Genomic DNA, 11485 nt, shown 5'->3' with positions numbered 1-11485 from the left:
GCACTTATCTAAGTACCAGATAGCGTTCATGAAAGAGGAAACCTGGTTAAATAGACCCCTTTCGGTGAGGTGGAGATATATTTACCAGCCCAAATTCCTTTTTTAGTACTCAGTATGGTTTTGTTCTACAAGCCACTCATAGGAATCGCCACAAAATGGCGCAGCGCCTCAACCCTGCTCCTGCCTTGTTACTGATTATACCTAAATGTTCTACTGAGCCCCGGCTCAAAGAGCCCTCCCCACCAACCTCCTGATGGTAGTCTTGGGGGGGGGGCGGCGTTGTAGGGGACAGGAACCCCAGAGCTGCAGCGTGGCTCAAAGCTGCCCAGCACCATCAGCGCCCCTGGCCCATAAGGACGCCTAAGAAGGAGCAACACAGGAGCCATGGGGGGCGGGGGGCAGGGGGTCAGTGGCAGCACCACGTCTTCTCTGGGCTCATCACCCACCAGGTGCTCGGGGAACGCGCAGCACCTACCTGGGGAGGAAGCCTGGTAGATTATGTCATCTCCATCTCTCTCCGGAACCACGGTGTGACACACACATAACAGGGTAAGAAACTCCTTTATGTAATCTTTTGTGGGCTACAAAAGAGGCGCAGAGCTAGTGAGTGGCTTCCAACACCAGTGACACAAGAGTTAGCTTCAGTCTGCAGTTACCTTCAACTGTGGTTTTCACCTCGGCTACATGGAGGCTCAGGCGCTGACGGAAAACAGTTTCAGGCATTTAATGTGTGTTTGCAGAGTGGCTGCCAATGCAGGGACAGAGTGGGGCTGGGGGGTCTTGGGAACCAGAGTCCCCTCCTCTATTGGAGCTTCTGTCCTCACTGGGGAAACGGGTTTTCTCAAGGCTGGAGGAGACACGCAGGGGTCGTCACACAGAAAGGAGGGGCGTATGTTAGGTAGGTGACCCAGCGGGAAAAATTTGAGGAGATAGTATCAAAGATAAGACCTCAGTGGAAAAGTGAATTAGCTCTGTTTGTTGTCATGTGACTATGGCACATAGTAGACAAAGGAAGAGCGCTTTTTTTTATTTTAATTTTTTAAATGTTTTATTTATTTCTAGGAGAGAGAGAGAGAGAGAGACACAGCATGAGCAGGGGAGGGTCAGAGAGAGAGGGAGACACAGACTCTGAAACAGGCTCCAGGCTCTGAGCTGGCAGTCAGCACAGAGCCTGATGCGGGGCTCGAACCCACGAACCGCGAGGTCATGACCTAAGCGAAAGTCGGACGCTTAACCGACTAAGCCCCCCAGGTGCCCCAAGGAAGAGCGCTTTCAAAGGCCCCAAGTCAGGAAACAGATTCACGGGTTTGCGCACGTCGAGTTTGTGCGACTCTAGCGTCTTGAGCAAGAGGAACAATGACACAGAATGAGGTTGGAGAGAAAGCCACAGGGATGAGCTGGGATTTTTATCTTGAGTGGGGTGCCAGTCCTCTGAAGGTTTTAAAGCAAGGGAAGGACACATACAGATCTGTGTTTTAAAAAACCACTTCCAGTTTTGATGGGGCGCCTGGGGAGCTCGGTCAAACGTCTGACTCTTGGTTTTGGTTCAGGTCATGATTTCACGGTTTGTGAGTTCAAGCCCCATATTGGGCTCCGTGCTGATGGTGCAGAGCCTGCTTGTGATTCTCGATCTCCCTCTCTCTCTGCCCGGCTCATGCTCTCTCTCTCTCTTTCAACAATAAATAAACTTTGAAATAAAAATAAAAGATCACTTTTATTTTTGAGAAGACCAAGATTTCAAATCAAGCAGATCAATATTTTGAAACTGATATTATCAGATATTGGTAACATACAGTAGAACCAATGGCCTAAAAGCATTTAGAAATTTTCTTACACAGATTGCTGCATAGTAAAATGTTCTTGAATAATATTTGGATTCATTCACACCAGTTAGCTTGGCACTTCCCTGATGACATCAGTACAGAATCTGATGGTGACAATATTAACATCAAAAAAATTTCCAGGGGCACCTGGGTGGCTCAGTCCATTGGGCATCAGACTTCAGCTCAGGTCATGATCTCACGGTTCATGAGTTCGAGCCCCGCGTCAGGCTCTATGCTGAGAGCTCAGAGCCTGGAGCCTGCTTCTTTGTCTCCCTCTCTGTCTCTGCCCCTCCCCTGCTCAAGTTCTGTCTCTCTCACGAAAATGAGTAAACATTAAAAAAAATTTTTTTTTTAATTTCAAGACTCTCTCTTTCCTGGCTCAGCAATTATACCATTTAATAAACCATATATATGTCTTAAAGTTCTGTAGCATTACCCTGTTGACCTGGAGTGAAAATAACAGACTTACATGGTCGCTCTCAAAGTTCTGCAATAACATTGGGTCACTGAATCCACTGGTTTCTGTGATGGTAGAGGGTGACACACTGGGGAGGAACAGAGGAGGTTTGTAGTAATTAAAAGTTCCTGATGGAGCCAGTCAACAGTCAAATGGTCCTAAAGTGAACACATAGCCCCGCCTTCCGATTTCACGAAGTTACACTATAAAGTCTACAGAACTACCACTGACGCTTGAGCAACATGGGTATGGACTGTGTGGATCCACTTATGCACAGATTTTTCTCATACAATATGGTAAATGTATTTTGTCTTCCTTGAAATTTTCTTAATAACATTTTCTTTTTTCTAGTTTTAAGAGTACAGTATATAATATGTACAGTGTATAATACTGTACAAAATATGTTGATCGACTGTTTATATTATTGGTAAGGCTTCTGTCCAACAGCAGTCTCTTAGTAGTTAATTGGGGGGTTAAAAGCTATATGTGGATTTTCAACTGCATGGGAAGGGTCGGCATCCCTAACCCCTGTGTTGTTCATGGGTGAGCTGTACAGTAAATATTTAAGGTTCTGTCAAATTATACATCCTCTCCGACCTCAAGTTGCAAAATGGCATTAGGAAATGCCTAAATATGTGTGGAAAACTATGGAATTATACAGAGTTTAAGACAGAGTAACCATAAAAGCAATAAATCAAAGTCTGGATTCTGGGTTCTTTGAAGAGCACATGGGAAGGAAAGATCTATCCAGGGGAGGTTTCTGAGAACTGCCTTTGGAGTTCCAGACAAGGGACAGTGGTGTTACTATATCTCAGAACTCGGGGACTGGTAAAAAGTCCCTCGCAGGGGAAAAGGAACATATGCAAAGTAGAAAAGAATGTTGTCTAGTTACCTTAGGTTGTCCAAAATGGTGTCACTTCTGTTTGACAGATTTCTGAGGGAAAATGAGGGAGGAAACAGAATGGTTATAAGACTATAAACATAAAACACTTTAGGAATTCTAACCACATAAAAAAAAGCACATATAAACCACAGTTTTTAACAACTGCGAGGTTTCATTTAGGTTATATTAAGTTTTAATCTCATTCAGATGTAGCTAAGTTATTGGATATTCATTTATGTTTTGAAGTAAATAAAGGCTTATTAATTTGTTAAGAAAAAAAATGAGAATTTTCAACAGAGTATGGCAAAAAGAAAAAAAAACACTTACCCATAAATTATGCCTGCAATGGTACACTTCTTCAGTGTCATAATATTGCAAGTGAGCGTTCCTGTTTTATCAGAAAATAAATATTCCACCTAAACAAATCAAACACGATAAACAACGTAAATATAAAAATTAAGACCAAAGACCAATTTAAGTTCTTTTTCTTTAAATCCTCAAAATATTTGAGCTTTTAGGAAACAAGGAGTTCAGCCTACAAGAAATCTGCTTTAATATTTATACTTCCTTCAGGGATTCTCTTTGTTTTACACTGCAGGTGAAATTCTATATTAATATGCAAGTAGATTTCAAGCCGTCAAACCTAAGAAAATCAGAAGTCCAAGTTCTTTTTCTTGCCACAAGAAATCTCATTAAAGGTTTCTAGAAAACATTAAATGGATACACACACACACATACACACACACACACCAAAATCAGATAAAGACATTACAGAAAAAAAATGACAGGCCAATATTCCTAATAAATATAGATGCAAAAATACTCAACAAAATACTAGCAAATCAAATTCAACAGTACATTGTAAAGGTCACACAACATCATCAAGTGGAATTTATTCCAACAATAAAAGAATAGTTAAACAATCAATGTGATATACCACATCAATAAAATAAGGGATAAAAATAATAAACCATCTCAAAAGATGTAGAAAAAGCATTTAACAAAATTCAACACCCATTTATGATAAAAATTCTCAGTGAAGTGGGGTAAAGGAAGCAAACCTCAACATAATAAAGGCCAATATGATAAGCCTGCAGCTAACACCAATGGTCAATGGTGAGAAGCTGAAAGCTTCTCCCCTAAGATCAGGAAAAAGAAAGGGTACCCACCGTCTCCACTTTATTCAATATGGCATTGGAAATCCTGGCCAGAACAATCAGGCAGTTAAAATAAAAGGCATCCAAATTAAAAAGGAAAAAGGAAAACTGTCACTATTTGCAGATGACATTTTATATACAGAAAACCCTAAAGACCACACCAAAAACTTCTTAGAATTAATGGACTCAGTAAAGCTACAGGATACAAAGTCAACATGTGGAAATCTATTGTATGTCTATACATCAATAATGACTATTAGAAAAAGAGAAATTAACAATTTCATTTACAATTGCATGAAAAAGAATAAAATAGCTAGGAATAAATTTAATCAAGGAGGTGAAAAACCTATATGCTAATCAAAGAGATTGAAGAAAACACAAATAAATAGAAAGATATTCCACACTCATGCACTGGAGAAATTAACACTGTTAAAACGTCCACACTATGCAAGCCAACTATAGATGCAATGTAATCCCTATCAAGATTCCAATGGCATTTTTCACAGATTTAGAACAAATAATTCTAAAATGTGTATGCGACCACAACCCCAAATAACCAAAGCAATCTTGAGAAAGAAGAACAAAGTTGGAGGTACCATGCTTCCTGACTTCAAACTATATTACAAAGTTATAGAAATCTAAACAGTATGGTATTGGCCTAAAAACAGACACATGGGTTAATGGAACAGAATAAACAGCTCAGAAATAACCGATGCACATATGTTCATTTAACTTATAACAAAGGAGTCAAAAATATGCAATAGGGAAAGGACAGTCTCTTCAATAAATAAATGACAATCTTGTCAATAAACTGGACACTGACATGCAACAGAATGAAGCTGGACCACTTTCTTATCCTATATACAAAATTAACTAAAGATGGACTAAAGACCTGAAAACAAGACCTAAAACCATAAAACTCCTAGAAGAAAACACAGGTAGCAAGCCCTCTGACATCAGTCTTGGTGATGATTTTGGGGATTTGACACTAAAAACCAAGGTAACAGGGGCGCCTGGGTGGCTTAGTTGGTTAAGCGTCTGACTTTCGCTTAGGTCATGATCTCGCGGTTCGTGGGTTCGAGCCCCGCGTCGGGCTCTGTGCTGACTGCCGGCTCAGAGCCTGGAGCCTGTTTCAGTCTGTGACTCCCTCTCTCTCTGACCCTCCCCTGCTCATGCTGTCTCTCTCTCTCTCTCTCCTAGAAATAAAACATTAACAAAATAAAAAATAAAAAAATAAAATAAAAACCAAGGTAACAAAAGCAAAAATAAATAAGTGGGACTACATCAAATTAAAAAGCTTCTGCACAGCAAAGGAAACCATCAACAAAGTGAAAAGGTAACACAGCAGATAAGAGAAAATATTTGCAAAGCACATATTTGATGAAGGGCATTAATAAAGAACTCCTGCAACTCAATAGCAAAATAATAATCCAACTTTTAAAATAAGGAGAAGGTCTCTATAGATGGTTTTTCAAAGAAGACATCCAGATGACCAACAGACACATGAAAAGATGCTCAACATCACTCATCATCGGGAAATGCAAATCAAACCATAATGAGATATCACTTCACACCTGTTAGAATGGTTATTACCAAAACATGAGTGTTGGCAAGGATGTGGAGGAAAGGGATTCTTGTGCGCTGCTGGCGGGAATATAAGCTGGGGCAACCACTATGGAAAACAGCATGGAAGCTTGGCAAAAAATTACAAACAGAACTTCCATATGATCCAGCAAGTTCACTTCTGGGTATTTATTTGAAGAAAATGAAAACACTAACTCAAAAAGATAGATACATCCCCAGGCTACTGGCAGCATTAACTACAATAGCCCAGATGAAACAACCTCAGTGTTTGTCAATGGATGAATGGATAAATAAAATGTGGTATATGTGTAATACAGTAATACATAATTACACACACACTTCAGCCATTAAAAAGAAGGAAATCTTGCCGTCTGCACAACATGAAAGGACTTTGAGGGTGTTATGTTATGTGAAATAAGTCAGACGAAGAAAGACAAATGCCACACGATTCACTTACTTGGGCAATCTAAACAAGAAAAATAACGAAACTCACTGCTACAGAGAACAGATTGTCAGAGGCAGGGAGTGGTGGGTGAGCCAAATGAGTGAAGGGGGTCAAAAGTTAGAAACTTCCAGTTAGAAAATAAATGAATCCTGAGGAGGTCATGTATAGCATGGTGATTGTAGTTAATGTTACTATACTGCATGTTCAGGAAATAAAATACTGTATTACATGTTCGAAAGCTGCCAGGAGGGTAGACCTTAAAAATTCTTATCACCAGAACTCTGTAACTATGTACAGTGACAGATGTTAAGTAGACTTAACACGATGATCATTTTGTAATGTATTATGTGGTATACCTGAAACGAATAGAATCATATCTGTCAGTTATACTCAATAAAAAAAGGAAAAGATGGAACAAAAGGAGAAAATGTTAAACTATTTTTTATTATCATGGTAAAGTGTGTTTAGATAAAATTTACCATTTTCACCATTTTTAAGTGTTATTGGACACATTCACATAGTTTTGTGACCATCACCGCCATCCATCTCCAGAAGGTTTGTATCATTCCCAACTGTCAACAGAAAAACATACGTTCTAAAGGATTAGGAAATAATCAGGTTTTCATTAGCAGTAAAGTTGCTAGAAGACGGATTATTCCATTGCCCTTCATCTTTAGTTGTCCAAGGTAAAAAGGCTACTAATGGTGTTCTCAGATCAGACATTTCCAGGAGCCAGAAATACTCTGAAATAAACATTTACTGGGAACTCACTCTTCAAATGATACTGTGGTATCTAACTATGGTCACTAACTGTGACCATCAGTTAGAAATCACATATACTAATTACTGGTTATAATTATTAGCATTAAATAAATCCCTTCTTCACACCAGGTACTGTGCTGAGTGTATTACAAACACATCATCTTATTCAGTCCTCCTCACAAGCTTCTGAAGTAGATGCTATTGTCATGCCCGAATTACAGATGACGAGTCAAGGCCAGCAAAATTCCCTAAGAAGCCCATGATGACACTGCTGGTAAAGAGTCAGACCAGGGTTTGCTCCCAGGAAGTTTAACTCCAAAATTCTGCTTTTTACCATAATTTACATATTGCGTCCAATTAATTGAAAGATGGGATCTTATAGTATCGTTTAAAAAAAACATTAGGAACAAAAATAATTACCAAAAAAATGCCAATCATAAGTCTCCATCCTTTCAGGTAACGTATGACTGTGGAAATCGGGTGGGTTTTCCCAGGTGCCCTGAGGTGTAACTGACAAATAACTGTGGGGGATTTTGAAAACAATTTCTACCAAAAATAAATAAATAAATAAATAAATAAATAATAAAATAAAAACAATTTCTACTTGTAAAGCTGCCACTGTCATTTAGAAGGCAACCAACCATCCGTTGGTAACCTGGCATCATTCTTCTCCTTTCTACTGTGCTGTAGGGACTAGCGGCCTGAGGGTACATTTCTCCCAATCTCCCAGGATTCCTGTTTAGATTCTACCATCAGAAGGAACTTGTAGTTAAGAATTACGAGCTGTATTATTGTCCTGTTGGCAGCTGTGGGCAGATACACGGGTTAGACAGGTGTGAAATTTTGCAGCAGGTTCCAGATGCTTCCCTCTGGGTCACCTGCCTTAGGGAAGCAGGTGCAGGGCCACCAGAGGCACATCCCCAGGCTCTTGTGACTCCCTGAAAGCCAAGTGAAAATGAGAGCTAACCGAAGCTTTCGCCAGCTGCCTCTCCAACTCGTCCACTCTTTCATAAGCACATTAGTGACCTGTATTAGGTCTGTTCGACTTGCAACCCATGATGTATTATCAACTAATTATACTTTTGAAGCTCCGTAGCGCATCAACTACAGCCTACGGCTGAATCTGGCACTTTAACTTTGCACACGCTCTCCCTAGATCCACTTTCTTCAAAGTTCCTGTCGCATACCCAGGCCCTGAAGGGACCCTCACCTGCCCAAGCTCTTCGTTAAGATTGGACGTTCTGGCCATGGCATAGACATTATTTCCTTTATAATGCATGTCTTCATCCTGCAAGAAATGAATAAAATGGTCAAGCCACACAGCACGAGGCTCAAAATGTCCGTAGGTCAACCGTACAGCCACTGGTCTTCTGACATGGCTGACATCAGAAAGAATTCAAAATGGAGAGTCTGGAATACTTAGAGAGTCTTGGGTGCTAGTTTCTCACATACTTTGGCAGAGCTGATTCAGGAGAGGCAACACTACATAGAAACAAATATCAGCATGTCGTTGGTTTGGTATTGGAAGACCGTGGCTTCCAGATCCTGGCTCTGCCTCAGACACTCCCAGAGAGTGTCTGAGACCCTGAGTAGGCTTCGCAGCTACTACATCTATACAACGGGGGCAAGAACACGGACCTCCAGGCACTACTGTGAAAATTGTATGAGGATACGTTTAAATTTTTTTTTAATTTTTTTTTATTTATATCTAGGAGAGAGAGAGAGAGAGACAGCGTGAGCAGGGGAGGGTCAGAGAGAGAGGGAGTCACAGACTCTGAAACAGGCTCCAGGCTCTGAGCTGGCAGTCAGCACAGAGCCCGACGCGGGTCTCAAACCCACGAACCACGAGATCACGACCTAAGCGAAAGTCGGCGCTTAACCGACTAAGCCACCCAGGCGCCCCTGTGTGAGGATACGTTTAAAAGCACTGTCTCATTTCGTGGTTGTTAAAGATAACACAACCCTTCGAGAGATGGTAATTCATTGATACATGGAAATCATTTTAGTGTGACAATGAGCAAAAAGTTTTATTTCCACAAAAAAACTTTTAAATATAACTAAAAAATTGCAAACGCACAAATTAGAAAAGTTATTCAGTCACACGATACTAAGCATTCATTTAAGTAAATGCATGGTTTTCACCGAAGAAATTGTTTCCTTAATTTGAAGTGATTCTGGAATGGCTGTTTCCGCCACTCTTGCCAAGATATGTAAATCTACTGTTAGGTCTACTGGACTCCTTTCCTAGGGTATCTTAAATTTCAATGGGCTGTCTCTTTACAGTTGCTACTAAGTCACTAGCACTTAAATATATCTTATCAGCTAGAAAAAATATATTAAAAAACAGTATCCTCAAGAGCGACACAGAGAGGCCCAGGCATCACTGGGTCTGGCTGCCACCGGTGTTTGGCTCTCCTGTCGGGAATGCAGCTGGCCCTGGACACCGGCGCCATTGTAGCAACACAGGTTCGCGGACTCCTAAAACCAAAGGCACAGGTCAAGACTGATTTTCATACTCACCCAGTTTATAAACAGGGCCTGAATGTACTTCACAATCTCCAGAGTGACCAGCAGGCTGATGGGGATGAGATTGTGATACAAGATGATGAACACCAATATGTCAAACCCTAGGCCGTGGGAGCTGCTCTCTGTGAAGAAGGTCAGAGGAACCATGTCACGGCTGCAGGCAACGCCTTCATTCACCTTTGTTTGCACGGTTACTTTTTTAAATTGTGACAATTTCTCCATGAAAATTAGTATTAAGAGTATGATTCAATGGATACACAAAAATAGTTTTAATTTTTTTTAATATAACCTGTCAAATTGGCTTCCGAGCACTTATTCCAACAAGTGCCCTCCTCCATGCCCATCACCCACTTCCCTCTCACTCATCCCCCATCCATCCGCAGTTTGTTCTCTGTATTTAAGAGCCACTTGTGGTTTGCCTCCCTCCCTCTCTGTTTGTAACTATCTTCCCCCCTTCCTTCTCCCACAGACATACGTTAGGTTTCTCAACATCCACATACAAATGAAAACACAGGATATCTGTCCTTCTCTGCCTGACTTATTTCACTCAGCATAACACCCCCAAGTTCCATCCATGTTGCTACACGTGGCCAGATTTCATTGTTTCTCATTGCCAAGTAGTATTCCACTGTATACGTCAACCATATCTTCTTGATCCATTCGTCCGTTGATGGACACTTAGGCTCTCTCCATGTTTTGGCTATTGTGGAGAGTGCTGCTATGAACATTGGGGTACATGTGCTCCTATGCATCAGCATTTCTATATCCCTTGGGTAAATTCCTAGCAGTGCTATTGCTGGGTCATACGGGGGTTCTATTGCTCATTTTTGGAGGAACCTCAAAAAATTTTCCAGAGGGGCTGCACCAGTTTGCGTTCCCACCAACAGAGCAAGAGGGCTCCCCTTTCTCCACATCCTCGCCAGCATCTAGAGTCTCCTGATTTGTTCATTTGAGCCACTCTGACCGGCGTGAGGTGGTATCTCAGTGTGGCTTTGATCTGTATTTCCCTGATGAGGAGGGACGCCGAGCATCGTTTCATGTGTCTGTTGGCCACCTGGAGTTTTAAGTGTCAGTTAAGCACCAACACTGTAATAGGGTGTGTTAGGAGCATCAAGACACAAAATCTAGTAAGAGACAGAGCCTGCTCTCCGGAGCTCTGGAAGCAGCCTGAGAAAGTAAGATGTGTCAGTAATTATGACACAATGAATTCCAGGATAACGCTGAACACGAAGAGTGGCAACAACACAAAACGGAGGGCCCAGAAAGAGGGTGCACAAAAGAAGGTGTGCCAAGCTGTGAGGCAGGGAGCTTGACCCATGGAGATGAAGGGAAGAACAGGAGGAGGCCACTTTCTTTAGCTGGAAGTACGTGGCTTGAAGACAAGGAAATAATTAATGATTTTTTTAAACTCAGGAAAAGAAGGAAAGTGAAGCCCAAAGGAAAAGAAAAAAAAAACAAGTATCATACTTTGTAAAACCTAGTGATGTACAAATTTTTAAAGAGGTAGGTGTGTTTGAGAGAGTGATTTTCCAATACAAATTCAATCTAAATTCACAGACGTTTACGGAAAAATATCTAGAAAGTATTCAGGGGACATATACATATACTGCTTTATATAGGTCTTTCTGAAAACTGACATTTCGATCTTACATATTAAATTGATATGTTGAGTTAGAACTGAAAAGAACTAAACAAACTGATTTGTAAAGCTTAATTAAACACAAATATGTATATAGAGAGATCAAATTTAAATAATAATTTTAAGTTAAAATTTTATATTCATTTTTCCTAAAAGGGGGCAACCTGTAACTTAGAAAAATCATAGCTAAATCTAGATTTCTAAATTCC

General features: G+C 40.7%; 1 protein-coding gene across 1 annotated transcript in view; it reads right to left on the bottom strand.

Moving 5' to 3' along the window:
• Positions 1–11485, bottom strand: part of LOC144216133 (phospholipid-transporting ATPase IB-like) — a 194503-nt gene that overhangs the window by 128686 nt on the left and 54332 nt on the right. Inside the window, exons 12-17 of the mRNA XM_077745421.1 lie at positions 9632–9759; positions 8322–8399; positions 3491–3579; positions 3173–3214; positions 2293–2368; positions 476–581 (exon numbers count right to left, since the gene is read on the bottom strand). Of these exons, the coding sequence (XP_077601547.1) occupies positions 476–581; positions 2293–2368; positions 3173–3214; positions 3491–3579; positions 8322–8399; positions 9632–9759 (519 nt within the window). The remainder of the gene's footprint in view (positions 1–475; positions 582–2292; positions 2369–3172; positions 3215–3490; positions 3580–8321; positions 8400–9631; positions 9760–11485) is intronic.

This window comes from Crocuta crocuta, unplaced genomic scaffold (assembly GCF_008692635.1).
Source record: "Crocuta crocuta isolate KB4526 unplaced genomic scaffold, BGI_CrCroc_1.0 scaffold258, whole genome shotgun sequence".
NCBI classification, from domain to species: domain Eukaryota; kingdom Metazoa; phylum Chordata; class Mammalia; order Carnivora; family Hyaenidae; genus Crocuta; species Crocuta crocuta.
Note: the sequence above shows the minus strand (reverse complement) of the source record. Positions and strands in the feature narration are given on the sequence as shown.